General features: G+C 52.6%; 1 protein-coding gene across 1 annotated transcript; it reads left to right on the forward strand.

Annotated features, from left to right (window-relative positions):
* Positions 1 to 20,449: 20,449 nt before the first annotated feature.
* LOC125946158 (uncharacterized) lies at positions 20,450 to 20,776 on the forward strand. The gene has a single exon (XM_049668658.1). The coding sequence runs from the start codon at positions 20,450 to 20,452 to the stop codon at positions 20,774 to 20,776; it is 327 nt and encodes a 108-aa protein (XP_049524615.1).
* The last annotated feature ends 1,030 nt before the right edge of the window (positions 20,777 to 21,806 follow it).

Raw genomic sequence — 21,806 nt, forward strand, 5'->3', positions numbered from 1 at the left:
ATGAATACCTTCCCTGTGCGGCAGTCAACAGTGGCACCACACTCCCGCAAGAAGTCCATGCCAAGAATATCATCATGGGTCGACCGAGGAATAATCACAAACTCTGTCGTAATAACATGGCCTCCCAAAAACACGTCAGCACTACACACACCAATAGGTCGCAACGGCTCGCCACTCACTCCACAGAACCTTGAAGATTCGTCCCATCTGAACATGACTTTTCGTCCTAACACGTCTTTAAAAGAGACACTCATAACAGAAATTGTTGCGCCTGTGTCCACCAGAGCCATCACAGGCACATTATCCACAAAAACGCGCACTTTGTTTTTCAGCATCAACACAGCAGGTATTTCTGTCAGTAGCACATCTCCAGCGACCTCACCTCCATCGGCCGCGCTAGCTAGTTTTCCGGTGACGAAGGGGACGTGGTGCGACGCAGTGCTGAGGGAGAACGGGAAGCACGAGGACGCGGTGGGGGCGTCAAACTCCTGTCAGATGCCGGGGAGCGATTCCGGGAGCTGCACGGCCAATACTCGTCGCCAGACGATGTGTGTGCTGGCCACGGGACACCATGGGGCCGTTCGGAGGGCCGTGAAAACTCTGAGGGCTGGCCATACCACGTGGTCATACGCTTGTTGCAAAACCGAGAGATATGACCCGGGACACCGCAAGAGTAACATACCGGGGGAGGTCCAAACCTTGGTTGTTCGTCGATGAACCGAACATTGTCATTTTCCCTTGTGTAGTGGGCTGGTTCATGGCGTGTGTCATGACGATACATCGGGCGTCGAGAAGGCGTGTGCTGAGCGCGTCGGTCATAGCGCGGAGAGCGTGTTGTCATCCGAGACTGTGGAGCCGCGCTGTACTCTACGGCCGCTGCGCTAACCATTGGTTGCCAAGGGGCCGAATGTGGCGCAGTCATAGCCTCACGCGACGTGTACATGTCATGGTGGTTAGCTGTTGGACGCGACATCTCTTCGCGGCGGGAAAGTTCCTCGCGGACAATCTGTCGGATGGTCGAAGGAAGGTCGAGGCAAGGGCTCGTGTCCACACTGGCAACCGTCGTAACGTTTGCCAACCGACCAAACTTTGGCGTAATCCGACGCATCTTCAGCGTTTCAAAGGTTCTGCAATGCCGAATGACGTCGGACACGGAACTTAGGCTTTCTTTACCGATGAGAAAATTGTACACGTCCTCAGCCACTCCCTTCAGCAAATGTCCTACTTTATCTTCTTCGGACATGCGAGCACTGACCACCTTGCACAGCTTTAAAACTTCTTCAATGTACGTGGTGCATGTCTCACCTGGTAGTTGTGCCCGTTGCGACAGTGTCTGCTCAGCACGCTTCTTTTTGGCGACTGAGTCCCCAAAACACGCCTTGAGCTCTTCAACAAAAAGTTCCCACGTCGTAAGCGTGTCCTCGTGGTTCTCGTACCACACGAGTGCGGTGTCGGTCAGGGAGAACACCACATTGGTGAGCTGAGCGGTTGAATCCCACCCGTTGGACTTGCTCACCCGTTTGTAATGGACGAGCCAGTCGTCGGCATCTTCTCCCGCTTTTCCTCCGAATGTGGGTGGAACTCGGTAGTATTGCAGTGGACTGCTAGGCGCTGCCCTCGGAGCGGCTCCTACTTCAGGCATGTCGAAGACGGTCACGGCAGACGCCGGGAGGCCGGCAAGTCGACGGCTTCGACGAAGCTGCAGCAGTGACGGTTCCGTTGTTGTGAGCGCGTACCCAGCACTTCCACCACTCTGTTACGCGCGAAGGAGACCGTTTATCACCCTTACGGATGAAGGGGGCCGTTTATTGTAGGTCGCGAAGGTGAGCGCAAGAGCGGTCAGCTGGTTGATCAACTCAACGTCGTCCTCTTCTCTTTCAACCCGGGACCGCAAGCACGTTCACCGGTCATCGTTCTTCTCACTCACGCGTGCGTGCAACAATATTATAGCAACATCTCGATGATGAGTATGCCACTCAGAAACATATTGCGGAAATAAGAATAAATAATTGGGAATAATGAGAATACGCGACCTTCAGGTTACAATTCTATAAAAGTTGCCAATCCGCCCATAACACACAAATTTGGCGCATTAATCCATTAGATCTATCGAATAATCTACGCACTTTCAATAGATAAATTTGACAGACCATGAAGATAGAAACACGCGATCGAACTTAATCAGTGACGGTTTCCTAAAAATTTCAAAATAAAATCGAGTCAGTCGTAAAGGAAAATCAATTATCACCGACCTTTTCAAAGATCAATTAAAAATGAAAATAATATGAGTTGCAATTCTATAGGGCGGATTCACGAACTTCAAGAAACCAGGCAAAAAGTGAACAGTAATAGTCTGTCTACAAGGCAACAACAAAAAGTTAGCCATTAACAATGTTCAGCATTTAAAAGGACCATTTGCACATATTCAGAACGGCTACTCCCAAGCCTAAGCTATAAATGCGAAAGGTGCTCTGGCAAAGCCGAAGGCGGAAGACCAACGAAAAAAAATATATTTTTGCTTCATGATAACCTTTGGGTAGGTAAGCACGTTTTTTATTGGGATGAGACCAGGGTAAAACAGTTTGATTGTCATGCAAGGTTCTCATCAGCTGCAATCGTTACATGAGAAAACATCAGCTGGAAAGCGCCAGCGTATTTTTCACAATCACACTCGCAGTGTTCTTAATACGACATAACTTTTATTGCCATAGCAATTATATGAACCCTCCAGACGCATTTCTGCCGTCGGCGTCGCCGTCGCCGTGAGGCTCCGTATAAAGTCCAAAGGAGATAAAACCGTCGCCGCGAGCCGTATGCTGTATGCGCGAGTGAAAGCGTGCGAAGGTGAGCCGGCGATCGCGGCTAAATCTCGCGCACGCAAGGGAGGAAAGCAGGTACGAAGCGCGCCGTCTTCGTCGAGCACAACGCTCCAGGAGGAGAATAGGGAGGGGGGGGATGTTCTACTCCAGGCGGCCCGGGCGGCCGCGCGCGCCCACCCGGGCTGCTGTATATTGAAAGCCATCTGCGATGGGGCCACGGTGCGCCGTGCGCTGTGTTGTCGGGGCTTAATTGGCGTTGATGCCGCACGAAGGTCAATGCGCTCACTGCTGTCGCCGCGCTTAGTCACTCCAGCGTTTTGACAGCGAGTTTCCGCTGTCATCGAGTGAGATGTGTTCATGTTTGCTTGTGCGCGTGCCAACATGCTTATTAGTTTAGCTAGTATGCCTATATTTACAAGTTGGTACGCGCGTTACACCATGCTTAGTAATTTAGTTAGTATGACTATATTTGCAAGTCTACACGGCCGATAAAATTACTACCCTTACTTTGATAATTTGCTATCGTAGCGATTTTTTGCGACTTTTTTTAGGGCGCAACTGTTAAGCAGCCGTTCCTGCGGCGAGCGTCGGCGTAACCGAGCGAACGAGCGAAGCGAATGAAAGAGTGATCGCGGAGCGCAGCGGGGGATGAAAGAAGCGGCGAGAGAGATGAGAGCACGAGGAAGAAAACGGAGGAGGAAGGAGCAGTGGAAGCATGAGACGGAGAGCAGAGGAGTGTATGGTGAAAGCGTTAGAAGAAAAGCGTTGTGCCGCGCAAGATGCACACTGCGACAATGATATCTACGAGAAGGCGCCGTAGTAGCGCGCCTCGTCTGGGAGGTTTGTTTGCGGCGGCTGCTGTGAATCGCGCTCACGCTTCACCCACGCACTGCTTCTCACGATCTCGCAATTAGCGAGGCAGTCGCGCCACACTTCGCTCCGTTTGCAGCGTACCGCACGAGACAGATTGCCGGTGTCAGCCAATATATCGAGAAATGAAAACACGTATAGAGCTGCGCTCAAATTTCGCATTAGGGAGTATCATAATCGTCGGTGAATTATCTTTATTAGACATTTATTTGCTACTACATAGCCCCCACATCGCTGCTGTAACGAAGACCTGGCTAAGCAATGGACAAGTGATGACTGTATTTTCCCTCTCTCTTACAAAGTGTTCTAAAAGGACAGACCTATTAGGAGAGGCGGCAGAGCCATCCTCGTAAAAATATAATTCACGCTGGCTTGCTAAAAGGAATTACGGAGCGTGAATTCTTACGAATAAAACTGTTCTCATGCAGTCACACTTTTATTTTGTATACTGTGCACAGGGATCCCGACGTCCGACCTGATTTTCTGAACAGACTTGCCGTACACATGACTCACTATCAAAAACTGACTACTATTATTGCTAGTGATTTGAGCGTGCCAAATGTCCAGTCGGATCACCTTAAGGCTTGCCCGAACAACAGAAGTATTATTTTTCATATTCCTGCTTACACATAACTTAATCCAAGTTATACAACAACCCACGCATGAACAAGAAACTTGCTGCACTGTTCTTGATCTAATATGCGCTTCCAGGATATTTCCGTCATGTAGTGTCCATAAAGCAAGGGTTTTCCGACCACAATATTGTCACGTTTAATCAATAGGCGACTTCTAAAACAGGCCGTTTAGGTAAGTCCGAGACGCCAAAGGGGCAGCGCAGCACCGACAAGAGACCAAGGCGCTAGCTCGTGACCAAGACTGTCCTCGTCTTCTTCTGGGAGCAAGTGGCATAAGCGCATGACATTACCCCTCCTCCCAGAAGAGCATTGACTCGATGCTAAACAAAACATGGACGGGCAGAAAGACTTGTCCCGGGTGAAACGTAATGGTCCGGACACCACGACTATTATGGTGTGCGATATGGTTTTAACCGCACTACGTGCACAATCTCGGGCCGCGGTTGTCGGCGTCGTGCTGGCTGGGTGCCGTCCGGAAGAACTTCATAATTGAGGTCACTCACTCGCCGAAGCACTTTGTAAGGGCCGAAGTACCAAGCTGAGAAGTTTTTCCGAAAGGCCTTTACGGCGGACGGGGGTCCAAACTAGCACTTGGTCACCCGGTTGGTACTCAACTTGTCGGTGGCGAAGGTTCTAGTGTCGCGCGTCAATACGCTGTTGTTTCCTGATGTTCACGTGAGCCAGTTGGGGTGCTTCCTCGACACGTTGCACGAAACGCTCAGTGTCTTCATCAAGAGTGTCAGAATTGTCACATAGTAACATGGCTTCTAACATTATCTGAACTTCACGACCGTAAACAAGAGAAAACGGTGTGAAGCGTGTGGTCTCTTGCGTAGCGGTGTTACGCAAACGTGACGTACGGTAGTACCTCGTCCCACGTCTTATGCTGCACGTCTGTGTACATCGACAGCATGTCGGTCATTATTTTGTCAAGCCTTTCGGTCAAGCCATTTGCTTGAGGGTGATAGGCAGTCCTCTTTCGGTGCGTGGTGTAACTCAACTGAAAAACTTCTTCAAGCAGCCTTGCCGTAAACGCCACTCCTCGGTCTGTGATGACACAGGATGGGGCGCCATGAGGTAGTATGATGTTCTGTACAAAAAACTGTGCAACCTCAGAAGCTGTGCCTTTAGGAAGAGCCTTCGTTTCAGCATAGCGGGTTAAATAGTCTGTGGCGATGATTATCCACTTGTTTCCGGAAGTAGACAATGGAGACGGGTCCAGGAGGTCCATGCCGACTTGATCGAAGGGCCCTCGAGGCGGCTCGATAGGATTCAGCAATCCCCCAGGCTTCACATTCGGCGACTTTCGGCGTTGGAATTCACGGCAGGCTTGGACGTATCGTTTAACACAAGTGGCGAGTTTCGGCCAGTAGTACCATTTCCGTACCCTGGTAAGGGTTCGAGTGAAACCCAAGTGGCCAGACGCAGACTCGTCGTGGCATGCGAACAGGAGTTTGTCACGAAGCCCTGCTGGTACGACCAAAAATAGGTTTTGTTGCTGGCACCAGAATTCTTCTTCTATGGGACGCCCTGTCGTAAACAAAACGACGACAAACCGCGAGCAATTTGTGGGGGCAGAGAAACGTTGCTGCCTTCTAGATGTGCAATTATAGGTCGAAATTCACAGTCTGCTCGCTTCCGTGTCGATACGTCTGCCATGCTTATGGCGCCGAGAAAAGCGCTGTCGTCTTGAATGTGTTGATCGGCAGGTTCAACAGGTGCCCGCGACAATGTGTCGGCATCGTCGTGTCTGCGGCCTGACTTGTGCCCGATGGTCACGTCGTATTCCTGCAGGCGCAGGCTTCACCGTGCCAGTCGTCCAGAAGGGTCTCCAGAAGGTTTGCCAGCCAGCATAACGAGTGATGATCCGTCACGACCTTGAATGCGCGGATATAGAGGTACGGTAGAAAATTGGCAAGTGCCCATACGACGGCAAGACACTTTTTCTCCGTGGTAGTGTAATTGGACTCGGGTCGTGATCGGGTGCGACTGGCGTAAGCTATGACCCTTTCGTCGTTCTCCTGTCGCTGTACGAGCACCGCACCCAGACCGACGTTACTGGCGTCGGTATGAATTTCCGTTTCGGCGTCCTCGTCGAAATGTCCCAGAACTGGGGTCGATGCCAGGCGATGTCGAAGCTCGGCGAAAGCTGCTTCTTGTTCAGAGCTCCAAATGAACGGCGTGTCGTCTCTAGTGAGGCGAGTAAGTGGTGCAGCAATTTAAGAAAAATTGCGTATAAAGCGCCGGTAGTATGCGCACAATCCCAGGAAGCGTCGAACGCTTTTCTTGTCTGTAGGAGTCGGAAAAGCAGCTACAGCGGCAGTTTTCTCGGGATCGGGACGGATGCCTTCCACGCTCAGGACATGTCCAAGAAACTTCAATTCTTTGTAACCGAAGTGACATTTCTGAGGCTCTAACGTGAGGTTAGCCGATCGGATTGCCTCGAGCACTTGCCGCAGTCGCTTAAGATGTCCGGAGAACCTGCGTGAAAATACCACCACATCATCCAGGTAGACGAGACAGGTTCGCCATTTTAGGTCGGTGAGCACCATGTCCATCATCCGTTGGAAAGTTGCCGGAGCAGAGCACAGTCCGAACTGAAGTACTCAGAACTCGTAAAGTCCATCCGGAGTGACAAAGGCTGTTTTCTCCCGGTCACGCTCGTCTACCTCAATTTGCCAGTACCCACTTTTCAAGTCAAGGGAGGAAAAATACTTCGCTCGCCGTAGCCGGTCAAGAGAGTCATCTATGCGCGGCAACGGATAAGAGAGAGAGAGAGACAACTTTATTCGTCAGAGTGGGGACCTAGTTCATGGGCTTCTCAGGAAGGCCAGATGGCCGCCAGGCGATGCGTGACGGCAACCTCTTCGGCTCGCTCCACGGCTCGGAGTTGTACGTCCGGACAGCACTTCCTCCCACGATGAAGGTGAGGGAGAGGCCAGGAGAGCGGGTGGAGGGGGATCCTCTTCGCAGTCCCAGAGGATGTGACTGAGCGTAGCTAGCTCGCCGCACAGGTGACAGTACGAACTTAATCTATCCGGGTAAATGTAAGGGTATACGTAGGGGTTCGGATATGAGTATGTCTGTAACCTGCGCCAGGTGACCTCCTGACGCTTGTTTAGTTTACTGTGTGGTGCGGACCTAGTGTGTCGCATAATACGGTAGTACTGGGTTATGTCGTGATATGAGTGCAGGACTTCGTTTGAGGTCTCCGGGTACGGGAGGCCCACCGCTCAGCTGACGAATCCTCGAGCATGTTGGTGGGCCGCTTCGTTCCCTGGATTCGCAGGGAAGAAGTTTGGGCGTGTTGGTGGGTCATTGTAATCTTGACTGGGATTCATAGCGCTAAAACGACACAAGGACGAGGAAGAACACGGGACGAGCGCTTTTAGCGCTCGTCTCGTGTTCTTCCTCGTCCTTGTGTCGTTTTAGCGCTATGAATCCCAGTTAAGATTTCCCTGGATTTCCCGCGTGAGCCAGGACCCATATCAACTCTACTGAGCGTGGTTCTACACTGTTTTGTAGTGACTGTAGGAGCTTTAGTGTAGTGTGTGCCAGTATTCCTCGCGCAAAGTTTGTTATGGCGGTTTTGGAGTCGCTCATAACTATACAGGCGTCAGTTGTGGCCACGGCCAACGAAATGGCGGCTTCTTCTGCTTCGGTGGGTGTGGCAGCGCTTAGCGATCTTGAATTTGTCGGTGCCTTGAGTCCTGGGCCTGGAACGGCGCAAACGGCGTAGGTGTGGGGTCAATCAGAGTACTGGGCTGCGTCGACGTACGCCACAGTGGCGTTGGTCCCGTACGTCTTGTGTAGTGCCTGGGCCCTCGCTCTTCTGCCGTCGTGGTGGCCGGCGAGTGTGTTTTTGGGCAGGGGTTTGATGATGAACATGCGCCTGGTGTGTGGTGGGATGGTGGCGGGGTCACTGCCCATCGGGGACGCTCTGAGGCCCATTCGAGCGAGGATCCAGCGGCCGGTCTTGCTACCTTGAAGACGGTGAACCTGTGATGTGCAATGTGCTTCAATGAGTTCTTCGATGGTGTTGTGAACTCCCAGTTGAAGAAGTTTCTCGGTGGAGGTGTGTCTTGGTAAGCCGAGGGCTACCTTGTATGCGTGTCGTATAATGCAATCGAGGCGAGCTCGTTCTGTCTTCTGTAAGTGTAGGTATGGTAGTGCATAGGTGAGACGGCTGACGACAAAGGCTTGGACGAGTTGGAGCAGGTCCTTCTCTTTCATGCCCTGCTTACGCGCGCTCACTCTGTGCAGCAGTCTCGTGGTCTGGTTCACCGTCATCTGGAGCCGGTCAATGGTGATGCCGTTCCGCCGGTTCTGCTGCAGTATCATGCCCAGTACTCGTATGTTCTCGACGTGGGTGACTGGCTGCTGGTTTACGCGTATCGTGATGTGAGGTGGGGGTGACTTGTGCTTGCTTCGGTCGGGTGGTCGGATAAGGACTTGTGCGATAAGGACTGTGAGACTTAGGCTGGGAGCACTCTAATCCCGCTGCCTTCAGGTGTTGCACGACGATGTCGGTGGCGTATTGGAGCGTTTCTTCAACTGTGCCGTCCGACCCTTCACACGTCCAGAGCGTGATGTCGTCGGCGTATAGCGTGTGTCTGAGTCCCGGGACTTCACTCAGTTTCGGAGGGAGGGTGCGCATTGCGAGGTTGAATAGGAATGGCGACAGGACTGCGCCTTGCGGCGTGCCTCTGTTCCCGAGCCGGATGGGAGCGGAGCGCAGGTCCCCCACCGCGAGCTCGACCGTCCTGCCTGTGAGGAACGACCTGATATAGTTGTAGGTTCGTTCGCCGGGTTGCAAGTCAGCTAAGCTCTCGAGCACTGCCGCGTGGAGCACATTGTCAAAATCCTTATGGACGTCCAGACTCAGTAAAGCTTTCGTGCTCGAACCACTGTTTGGATGCAAGAGGTCGTGGTGTAATTGAAGGAGGACGTCCTGGGTAGACAAGTGTGCCCGAAAACCGAGCATCGTGGGTGGTAGAAGATCCTGTTCCTCTGCAAAGTTCTGTAAGCGGCAGAATATTACATGCTCCATGAGCTTGCCTAGGCAGGAGGTAAGTGAAATGGGGCGAAGATTCTCTAGGTTCAGTTTCTTGCCCGGTTTTGGTATGAACGCCACCCGTGCATGTTTCCACTCAGGAGGTAAACGGCCGGTATGCCAGCACTCGTTCATGTATTCGGTTATTGCTCTCACGGACTTCGGGTCGAGGTTACGCAGCGCCTTGTTCGTAACCCCGTCGGGGCCCGGCGCTGACGTCGTGCGCAGCTTGTGTAGCGCAGCGCAGACCTCTGCCTCCGAAATGTCAGCGTCCAGCTGTTCGTTGGGAGCTCCGGCGTAGTGTGGCAAATGCGTATCGCTCTGGCACGAAGTGGTAATGTACGGGCTGGCGAGATCCGCAAGCAGCTCCGCGTCGGTGCCTGGGTATTGGTGTATAATTTTCGTCAGTTGATTACGTGCCGCCGACTTGGTGTTGCCGGGATCCAGCAGGTGTCGCAGCAGGTGCCATGTTTTCTTGCAGCCCAGCTGGCCGTTGAGGCTGTTGCAGATCTGGCCCCACTGCTGTCGCTCCAGTGTAGAGGTGGAGCTTCGATCTCCCGTTCGAGCTTCGCTATGCGCCGTCGCAGCTTGTTGTGACGTTGGCGCTGCCACCTATGCGTGAGGCTTTCACGTGCTTCCCACATGTGCAAGAGGCGGGGATCTGTCGATGGCTGCTCTTGAGGCGCTACCACATCGTACGTCGTCGAAGTCACGTCGCGGCTCAGTGACCTGATCCATTCGTTGAGATCCGATATGGATTCGGGTGCTGTTTCTTCGCGTAGCTGACGGAATTTATCCCACTTCGTAATGCGGGCCGTGGCCGTCTTCGCCCTGCTGGCGGCCGTTTCAAAAGACAGTGACAAAATGTAATGATCGCTGCCGACCGTGTGGCCTATATTCTGCCACCGGGCGCCCGGTATATTCTTGCAAAGGGATAGGTCTGGCGTGGTGTCTCTGCACACACTGTTACCAACCCGTGTTGGTTGTTGTGGGTCGTTGAGTCTAGTAAGCCCTAGATCTTGAACGATCTCCCATAATCGGGTGCCCTTGCGGTCGGGTTTTGGGTAACCCCACTCTAGATGTTTGGCGTTGAAGTCGCCCAAAATCAGTAATTGCGCTCTTTTGGCCAGCAGAGACGCTTTGCGGAGGACTAGTGGGAGGTCAGTGCCCTTGTCTCGTGGTGAGTTGTAAATGCTGAGGACGAAGAGCGGGCTGTCTCCCCTTCTCCTCGGCAGTATTTGAAGGAGTGTGTGTTGAATGTCTGTGCCTTCAATTTCGTGTTGTGTGGCTGTAAGGTTGCGGTGTACAAGGATGGCCGTGTTGGGGTGAGGCCCGTTGGCCGGTCCTAGCTGATTGTATGGAGTGTAACCTGGTAGTTTTACGGGAGTGTTCGTCTCTTGTAGTGCTATGATGTCTGGTGTGTCTTGCGTGTTGTGTTGGATGTGAAGCTGCAAGTGCCCCCGCTTAGTGCGGTAGCTCCTGCAGTTCCACTGCCATACTGTCAGGGTTGTTCGTGGGGCCATGTTACGTTTGTGGCGGTGTGAGGCCCTGCCTGGCGGGCTGGCGTTGGTGTGTGGCTGGCTTCTTACGGATTTCCTCTAAGATGTAGTTTTGGCTGGTGTCTGTCGTTTCTTGTAGTGCGGCGAGCTGTGTGCTGTGTTTGGCTTGTGTAGCCTCCACAGAGCTCTTGAGTGTAGTGTATGTGTTTATCGTGTCCATGCGGAACGCGTGAAATTCCTGAAGGTGTGTGGCTATAAGTTCACTGATCACGTTAAAGCGTGCCTCGAGCTTAGTTTCTAGGGCGGAGATGGCCGCCGTTACGGCAGTGGCATTGTCCGCTTCGGTATGGAGCGAGGCAGTGGATGTGGCTGCCTTGCGCTTGTTTGAGCTTTGGGGCTGTGGTGCCGTGCTAGTGGAGGCGGATGAGGATACCCGTGTATGCGATGCCGGTGTTGATGTCGGTGTGGATGTGTGAGAGGCGAGGACCCTGTCTATCTTAGCTTCAAGGGATTGGATATAGGTAGTTAATTTAGCTATCTGGGACTGCTGAGCGGAGATTTGGGCTTGCTGGGTCGAAATCTGGGTTCTCAAGGCGGAATTCTCCTTGGCCATCTTCCTCACCTGTGAGTTGGATGCCAGCGACGCCGGGGGTCCATGTTGCCAGGCCACCATCTTGGGTGGCTCTCCGTGGCCTTGGCTAGACGACTGGAGCCGGCTTGCCGAGGGGGCTCGTTGGGTTGACCGAGATCTTGAGTGGCGGGTGCGGGACCGGGACCTGGTGGCTCGACGTTGAGGTTGGCCATTGGAGTCGAGCGGCGGGAACGACGACGACCGTGCTCGGAGGGACGGGGACCGGCTGCTGGAGCTGCCGCTGTGAGACGCACTGTGCCGGGTGACCCGGGCAGGTCCTTGTGCTTGCTTCGTTTGTGGGGTGTGCGGCGTCTTCTTGACGAAGCGGTATTTGCAGTTTGAACTGCTGGTATTGTGTGCCCCGTCGCAGACAATGCAGCGTGGCGCGCATGTTGAAGCTTCGCCCTCCTTGGGTGGGGGGTGCTCCCCGCCGCAACGGCGGCATCGCTGCTTGCGTGGCAAGGGACAGACGTCCGTGCGATGGCCAACCTTGCGGCAGTTGTAGCATGACTCCACCCGGTTGTAGAACGGTTAGAGTCTGATATCGGTGCCATGATAGAATATCTATTTCGGGAGGTCCTTACTTGTGAGTGTGACCACCAGGTGCCTAGTCTGGCCCATGCGTCTGCCGCTCACAATAGGCATGTTGGGATTGCTGGCTTGGAGGTCTGCCAGTATCTCTTCGTCCGAGAAATCGTCGAACGCGTGAAACATGATGCCTCGCACTGCGTCGTCCGGAGGTGGAGCATACACGTGGAGGACGACGGTGCGGGTGCCCACGTTGATGGATTTGATGCAGAGGTAGGCTTGGGCACGCCGAGAGTCCACGACGCTCAGCGTGAAAGTCTTGTTGGTGGGATGCGTCCGTAGGCGATCCCGGGTCGCTGGTGGTTGATCGGGCAACGAGGCTGCCTTGAGCAGGGCTTCGTGTAGCTGCCACGGTGGCACCTTGGTGAGGCCGATGGGTGACTGCGGGCGTCCCACGATGTGGATAGCGTCTGCTGGCATTCTAGGTAGCGGTGCGCGTCTGCGTTGGGGTGGCGGGCGCGGCTTGGGGTTCGATGTGCTCCGTCCGTTGCCATAGGAGCTCGCTCCCATCGCACTGAGGCTGGGAACTTCCTTGCCTTGAGCCTTGAGCTCGCGGCGGCGTCGTTCTTGAGCGATGTAGCCTGGTGACTTCCAGGAGTCGTCCGACAATTCTTCCTCTGAGATCAGTTCTCCTTCGACCGTGGACTCCATGTCGGTGGGCGACCGGGGCACGTCGAGGGAGCAGTTGCTGTGGCGCGAGGCCTACCTGGGGCCTTGCTCGCGCTAAGCCCGTTAGGCTTAGGGCGGCGAGCGGCGTGGTTCGGGGAAACTAAAACTCTCCTGGGAGAATCTCCGAATGTCCAACGTAGAGGATGATGTCTACGTGGTCCTGATACCTTCCCGCACCCACTCGTGCAAGAATCATACAAGTAGGTGAAGTTGGGGCGGCAAAAACACCGAAAATCGCAGGAGCCGACGTGGAGGGCGACCATCCACTCCGAGCGCTCCGAGAGACGGCAACGGATAAACGTCCTTCCTTGTGACGTTGTTGAGTTTTCTGTAATCAACACAGAAGCGGAGAGTGCCGTCCTTCTTCTTTACCAGGACAACCGGTGACGACCACGCACTGTTTGAAGGCTGGATGACGCCATCGTCAATCATTTCCTTGACTTGTCGTTGAATTGCTTCTCGTTCTTTCTGCGAAACACGATATGGCTGCTGGTGAATAGGACGTGCATCCTCGTAAGTAATTATCCTATGCTGCGTGATTGGCGTCTGACTGACTTTCGACGATCGAGCAAAGCAGTCCTTGAATTCACGCAACAGTCCCCGCAGTGCCGCCTTATTGTCCTCCGACAGCTCGTTATTGATGTCGATATCTGGGACGCATTCTTCATCGCTGTCGCTTTCTCCACAAGCGAAAAAATCAATGACATCCTCCCAGGCTTCAGCGTAAGCGACCGCAGTGGCCCGGAAGAGATGTCGGTGCTCATTTGTGAAATTGGTGATCAAGACGTCAGCTTGGCCATCCCTAACGTCAATTATTCCTCGAGCCACGCTAATTCCGAGGGTAAGTAGAAGGGAGACGTTGCAGTCTGCGAGGACTTCGCCTTCACGTATGCCCTCGGACGTTACCGGAATCATGACACTAGCACGAGGTGGTATCGTGACGCTGTCGTCGGAAATTCGAAGAGGAGCTGTGCGGCGGCTGGCGTCTCGTGTCGTCGCTTTCTTTGTAGAGAAAGAGATACAGCGTCGGCGGAGGTCGATGATGGCGCCATACTTTCGAAGAAAGTCTATTCCGAGTATTAATTCACGAGAACATTCTCAGAGAACAAGGCAGCTGATTGCAAAACGTAGAATTCTGAATTTGCACCCGAGAAGTGCACACACCAAGCGGTTTGACGACATGTCCGCCAGCTGTCCGTACGTGCGTCCCTGTCCAAGGTGGAACGACTTTCTTTAAACGGCTTGACAGTTTTCCGATGATAATCGAATAGTCAGCGCCAGTGTCGATTAAGGCAGTAACATTTCGACCGTCGATCAGCACAGGTATGTTCATGGAAAATTCCCAGCCTGAGACACCGGCGTCGTCAAGTCTCCGTCGGTCTGAGGTCGCTTTGATTGGAGGTCTTCGGTACGTCCATTATCAGCGGCCTCGCCTCGAAAGGTCGCTGACGTCAGTTTTCCAGTCGAGGGCTCGGAGATCGTCCTTGCATCATCCGCCTTGCACCTCCCGAATAGGATGGTCGTGGTGACGTCGATCGCGACTGGCACCTTGATGACGATGGCGCGCGCTGTCGGGCGATAAAATCTTCAGTCTCGGGTGGCCGTTGTCCGAAGCGGGGTCGGGGGGAATTGACAGGAAACCCCTACAGTCCAAGGCGGCGGTACTAGCACTCACGGTGTTAATAACCCGCCTCACCACAGTGGTAACAGAGCGGTCGTCGGTCGGGCATGCGCCAAATGTCCAATTTACGCGTGGATGGCCGAGCCTCTCCAAAACAAGGAGCCGCCTGCGCTGACTGAAGCGTCGCATACGGGATGACGGCAGGTATAGGGGCACTGCTTCCGGGTTATGGGGCCCGAATGCGTCGGAATAAGTCACACGCTGGTAGTCGCTCATGGTAGGAGGTGTCGCCGGCGACGGGGCGGTGCATCTTAATACGTCAGCGTAGGTTGCGCGTCGAGGTTCACTTGATGTTGTGAAGGCCTCAACTGGTGGAGCGGCCTGAAGTGCTGCTTCGTAGCGTGGTGCGCCGAGCGCATGCTGCAATTTGTCACTGTCACGACTTTCGGTGGACTAAAGACAGAAAGGGACAAGTCGTACGTTTAAGACAAACATTTATAATTGAAAAAACTAACGACAAAGAAAACAAACGAAACAAAAAATATACAGCACGAGTAAATTCTAGAAATTCCCCAGAGTCCTCAGATATCAAAATTCATGTCCAAATATTTACATTATGTCCCTCGACGTGGCCACGTCACCTCGTCGTCGCGGCTTCCGGCGACACGTCGTTGGGCCCGCCGATGCGTCGTAGACTCGAAGTCGCTGTGTCCGACGTTCGGTCCACGGTTGGCCTGGTTCGGGGGTCAGGACGGTGGGGTGACCGATGCGCCTGGATCGCCCGATCAACTCCGCTAGGCTGCGGATCGTAGCCGCAGGGAATCCGGGAAGCGGTGCCGTCAGCCTGTAGCTGCGGCTTCCGATGGGGCGTTCGCTCAGCTCGCGGGTCGTGGCCGCGGCAGCTAAAGCACAGCTTCCATTGGGTTGCCGCCGTCTCCGTGACCCGTCCTGTTCGGCCTCCAGCTCCTTTTGCCCCTCGTCGTCCCAGAGCGTAGCTGGGCTGCTCTCTTCGGCTACGTGTCCCTTCTCCCATTGGCCACGTAGCTGCGCGTGCACTTTTGCGCTTCTTTTGCTTTCATGTTGTATTCCTTTTATTGAGACGCTCTTATTTTCCAACTTCTTCTTTCTTTATTTCTGTAACCGACTCCATGTGTCTTCTTGTTCTCGTCTTCTGCATTTTCTTCTTTCTTTCTTTCTTCATTTTGTGGCTCATGACAGTCACGCACGACGCTAGCGATGAAGTTGGCTGAAGGCTACTGCGTCTCATGCAGCTGTCGCAGCTCGTCGCGGTTTACCGCTCGGATAATCTCGCGAAGCGACTCGACGTCGGTTGTGAGAGCTTCTAGGCCACTGGTAGCGGAGGAGAGATTCACTTGCCGATCATATTTGCGCGAGCGCTGGTGCAGGGCCTTCACCATGGCGACGGCGGCGGTGAGAAACTCCGCAACCGTTTTGGGCGGACTACGAACGAGTCCACCAAAAAGCTGCTCTTTCACTCCGCTCATCAAGTGACGCAGCTTCTTGTCTTCCGACATGGAAAGGTCAGCTCGCCTGAAGAGACGCACCATGTCTTCCACGTACATAGCCACACTCTCATTAGGTGTCTGAATGCGAGACTGGAGGGCCAATTCTGCTCATTCCAGTCGATCGGAGCTGGCGTAGGTGTCCAAGAGCCTGTGACAGAACTCACGCCATGTTGTCAGGACGCCTTCACGGTTCTGGAACCATGCGCGGGCACCATCCAAAAGACAGAAATAAATGTTTTTGAGCTTCGCCTCGTCGGTCCATTCGTTGAACTCTGCTATGCGCTCGAAGTCCGCCAGCCAGTCTTCCACGTCTTCAAGAAGGTCGCCATGGAAGGGACTTGGCACACGCGGTTTTTGCAGCGTGTAATGAGGAGGTACCGGAGTAGCCGTCGCAGGGTTAGTCAAGGTAGTAGCGGATGTAGCATCCATACCTGCCAACGTTGTCTTCGTCCTCTCAGGTATAAAGGCTCAAACTCAGGGGCCAATCCCTGGATTCTCCGGCTGGCGCGGTGTACTGGCGTGAGCTCCGGTATCGGTCTAACGTTCCTGCTGCTGGGAGGGGTCTGTTGCATGGGTCGAGAATACCCCACACCTCCACCAGAAAAAAATGTCACGTTTAATCAACAGGCGACTTCTAAAAGAGGCCGTTTAGGTAAGTCCGAGTCGCCAAAGGGACAGCGCAGCACCGACAAGAGACCAAGGCGCTAGCTCGTGAACAAGACTGTCCGCGTCTTCTTCTGGGAGCAAGTGGCACAAACGCGTGGATATTTTCTCAATGTGTACTTTCCTGTCCTACTACCCTGTATACCCAAGAAATTTTCATTACGTTCCTTCAAAGCTAAATCACGCGCCAACCGTGAGTGCATATCAAAACCGAAATCGGTCTTGTTTATTTTATTCACACTGACCTCTGCGTCCTTAGGGAAAGATTCAGAGAAAAATGCCAGCGCTGCATTAAGAATTTCGTACTGAATAAGCGGGAAAAAATTCACAAGGAATAACTTTGGATGTCGCGCACCATCACACAGCTAAAGCTTGACATTAAGCGATCAAAAAGTGGCAGTGTACCATGAAAGGCGATGCGTGTATTGCGATAGCAGAGTATTAGACAACTGCACAAAGTAGTGTTCATTGTTTTACATTTGTCGCACGAATTTCAGTAACCATTCTCTAACTAATTAGATTAACAAGTATGGTGTCACGCAACATGAACAGATCTTTACACAATGGCCGCGAACACTCGATGTCACAACGCTGGCATGATGAAGAGCGCTGGCGTCGGGGAGCGACCGCGTCAGGCTGCGTTGTACTTCAACACGTGTCCGACACTTGAAATTATGCGACCTGCAACAATTGGCGCGCGCCTGCGACTTCACCGCCCCCCGCCCCGCCTTTTTCTCGCTCGCGCTGATTACGTGACTTGCCACATTGGACCTGCGGGAGGACGGCGCGCATCAGGCCACCATCCTTCTCGACTTACACTCGCACGCTTTCCCTAGCACGCACAGCAAACGGCGTGCGGGGCGTGATCTTATCACACCGCGACTTCATACAAATCCTCTCAGTATCGCCAACGGTGGAAATTCACCTGGTGTGTCCATATCACAAAAAAGAACCATGCGCATTCGACCCGCATTTGCAAATTACAAGAATGGCTCGCACATACGCTGCGTGACTAAAAAAGTTCAGAGCCCTTCCCCAGTCGAGAAAATGCGGGTAAGCGAAACTTGTGGAACGCAGTTGCAGGCATTCCGCTTCGTTTGCCCTAAACTCAGGGTCGGTGGCTCTTCGCTGACGTTTGGCCTCGACATCGCGCTCACGCAAATCGGGGTTCGCGGCTCTTCGCTGACGTTTCGCATGGGCTTCGGAAGCCCTCACGCTAGAATAGGCACGTCGACGACGAGCCCTATCCCGAGCGAGTTCGCGGCGCCGTTGCTCAAACGCGGCCTGCTCCTCGGCGAAACAGAGCATGTTTGGCCTTCCCATCCCGTCACAGAAATTGATCTGAGGCGAAGGAAGTCAGCCGGAACGCGCGCCAACCACCTTTCCTTCTCTTTCCCTCCTCGCGACGCACAAAATGATCCTGATTGGTCGCGCGCGTCACGTGATCCGGCGCCGGCGCAGCTTTCCCCGCACCTGCCCTTTCTCTCTTTCTTTCTTTCTTGTCCATGGCTCATACCCGCATATCCAATGCGGGCATACGCCATACGTTATCTTATTATCGTTAAACGTGACGTAACTGACGAGCATGTGATGTTGTTGATGTCATGACCTATCACTCATGTTAGTCATACATTCATACCCCTCTATGCAAATTCTGGTATATACCAAGTGAACGAGACGCGAGCTTTCGACAAGGAGGGTTTTAGCGTTACACAACTACCGCTGACACTTGTGAGGCAATACAAGCTTCGCTTGAAAAAGTACTCCGTTGCAAACCCGTTGTCTAGCTTGATGAGAAATGACCCGGACAAATTTTATAAATATATCTTAGACCTAAACAGACCTGTTTAACAGCTCGCATTTGGCACAACAATGAGAACAACTACAACAGAAATAGCAATACATTTCAAACATTTTTTCATAGCCTGCTTTCGAGTATATGTGTGCCCAGCGCAGAATCATGTATGTTACATTTTGTACTCGAGAGTGATGCAAAAACAAATGTCACAGTTTCGCCCTAAGCGCGAAGAAATGAATGCGATAGCAACACAGCAATGTCATACGAAGTAAGGTGAGCGGCTTTGGTAGTAATATGAAGTGTAGCAAACATGAGCTGATTAAGTAAGCAGGTGTGCTGCGGCGTAAGTAGACCAACATGAAGAGAGACTCGATGACCACGAGAAGGCGCGTGTGAAACGGTGGTGTTGATGAGAAGCGCTTCCCGTGGGCAGCACGTGCGAAGGGACACACCTGTAGCGCTGCACTGCCGATCCGGGCAGCATTGCATGTGTAGCTTGCATTGGAAAGTGTCGCCCGACTATTACTAACGGAATGAACAAGCGTGGTGTGAGCGCGCACAAACAAACATGCATAGATCACACTGAATGACTGCACACAACGACTGTCAAAACGCTGGCAGCAAGCTCATACGCCGCAGAGGGCGAAGGTACGTGCGGTCTATCGCTTCAACGGAAACTGAGCGGCGAATGTACGGCGCATAAAGGTCAGAGCCGTGTGGAGATAAGAGACGGTGCGGGCGAGCGACGAGCGCGGTTGTTGGCAGAGTAGAAGTGCGCCCCCCCCCCCCCCCCCTCGCTCCCTCCGGCGCTGGCTTCTGGCTTCCTTGCTTGCGCGTGGGAGACTGAGTGCGTTCGCTCTCCGTGATAGAGCGCGTCCCCGCACGCTTCCGCTCGGGCACACGGCGCGCGGCGAAGATTTTATCTATAGGGAACCTCACGGCAACGGCGACGCCGACGGCAGAAATCCGGTTGAAGTGTCCATATAATTGCTATCGCAATAATAAGAAATTTGCATCCGCAAGTTGGAATCAACTAGCGCAAAATAGGGGTAATTGGAGACCGCTGGGAGGGGCCTTCGTCCTCAAGTGGGCGTAAAAAAAGTGAGAAGATGATGATGCTAGGGTGCTTTCCATTCTACTAAACTTACAAACTAGAAATTCTAGTGGACCTGATAATAATGTGAACATATTCTTGCGCCGTTTCCTGAGCCAAAAAGGCGAAAGCTTGCACGAGGCTGCGCGAAGCTCAAGACACAGCGAAGGTGGCCGATTGATTGCGTCTCTTGGTTATAGCTAGGTTGAACTTGGCTATGCCGAGGTTTAAACTTGGTTGTAGCTAGGCCTATGCTCGTTAATTAAAATTAAATTATGGGGTTTTACGTGCCAAAACCACGATATGATTATGAGGCACGGAGTAGTGGGGGACTCCGGAAATTTGGACCACCTGGGGTTCTTTAACGTGCCCCTAAATCTAAGTACACGGGTGTTTTCGCATTTCGCGCCCATCGAAGTGCGGCCGCCGTGGCCGGGATTCGATCCCGCGACCTCGCTCAGCAACCCAACACCATAGCCACTGAGCAACCACGGCGGGTGCCTATGCGCGTGTACGTCATCTGTGCTAGTTCTGGAAAGGTGCGCTGCGCCATCACGCCACCGCCGCGCTATCGCCGCCGCCACAGCTGGTATGACGTCATGCTCTCCCGCACCGTCGCGCTACCACCGCGCACCTTTCCTGTAATACCGCAGCCTTTCCAGTACTAGCAAAGATGCTGTACACGAGTACAGGCCTAGCTACAGCCAAGTTTAAACCTCGACATAGCCAAGTTCAACCTAGCTACAACCAGAGTCCTTCCATGTTTTTCTGGTCACGAAACTCCGCCGTCACGCTATGGGAGAGGTTCATACGCTGCCCAAAGCTGCCGCGACGCGGCGCCACTACGCATCGGAGGGCATCGTTCGCGTACCGAAACGCTTGCGCAGTGCGAGGCGAGCTGAGTGATCGGGTGCGTTCTGTGCATGTGCTGCGCTATTTTTCGAGTGCTGGACTGTTTAGTTGAAGTGGCGGGGTGGGACAACGATGCCGAACACGTGTTGCGTGCCGGGTTGCCGTTCCGGCTACAAGGGCACGACCGAAATGGTGTCGTTGTTCCGTTTGCCTATTGACAAGGAGCTGCGCGAGAAATGGAAGTGGGCCATACCGCGGCAGGAAGGTGGCGGTTTTAACTTCGAATGCGCGAAACATTTCGACGCCTCCGACATCGTCACTGCGTACAATTTCAACATCAACGGCGACGCCGTGTCCCTGGAGCGTGAGCAGCCGACGCTGAAGACTAACGCCATTCCAAGGATTTTTGAAGGCCTTCCAGCGTACCTCACGAAGCCCAAACCTATATTTGCATTATGATTTGTTGAGCAAGTTGTGTGTGCATGTTTAAGTAACAGCTGAAGAAGTGGAATAGTGGTATCTCTAACCAGCCATATTTTTTTAATTGCTGTATTTGTGATGTGGCTACTTGTGTTCGTTTGAGTTGTTTTGCCATGTGTTATGAAATGCCTATGCTTTACACTTTCTTGTTTATAGAAACAATCTTATGCATTGCGCATTTATTGCCATTCGTTTGCTGGTGTTTGTTTCCTGCCCCTTAATACATATCTCTCACACGTTTGTTTTTTTCTTTATGCTTATTACATCAGATTATTATATCTTTATGCTTATTATATCAGTGCTTTTAACAACTTCTTGCATTGTGAATGGTGGAACATTCATGACCGGACACCTCTTTGTGCTGTTTGTATTTCGCTCCACTCATTTTGCATGATAAATAAATGATCATGCTTGTATGTTGTTTTTGCACCAACACGTTTTATTTCTTTTCTTAATCGAATTATAAAGCAGTTTTTTTTTATTTTTCGACCATGATAAGAATATCAGGACCGGTGATTACAACATTTTAACATCCTGTAAATAGTTGCGCATTAAGAACCAAAATACCTAGTCTCATCGCTTCTGCGTCGAAACCACGAGCAGCTTGAATAAGTGTTGGGCTTACTGACGCTTCTAAAAGACTGCTTGCTAAGGCAATTGCCTAATTACAATACAGCTAGTTTCAACTGTGCAGGTCCTAACACTTCACGTTCGCCTTAATCCGTTGCTAAAAGTCGCACCGAAGACATTTAGTAGTGAATTTTGTCTTGCATTTATCCTACCTAAATCTCATTCAGAAATGGCATCGTTTTGCAGAGAAATCTGAAGCGCTCGGAGCAGCTCAATTTCCTTTTCATTGTCATTAAGCATTCTACAGAAGCAGTCTTTTGCAATAACAATTTCATACTTTTGATCTCCGGATAAGATACTGCCCACAATTTAACAGAAAGTAAACAGCTGTGCTCGGTGAACAATCTGACGCTATGCGCAACGGAGAGTTGGCGCTTAC

Source organism: Dermacentor silvarum, chromosome 6 (assembly GCF_013339745.2).
Source record: "Dermacentor silvarum isolate Dsil-2018 chromosome 6, BIME_Dsil_1.4, whole genome shotgun sequence".
Lineage (NCBI taxonomy): Eukaryota > Metazoa > Arthropoda > Arachnida > Ixodida > Ixodidae > Dermacentor > Dermacentor silvarum.

Excerpts from the sequence above, each read along its gene's own strand:
- LOC125946158 (XM_049668658.1), top strand. The coding sequence starts at position 20,450 with ATGCCGAACACGTGTTGCGTGCCGGGTTGCCGTTCCGGCTACAAGGGC.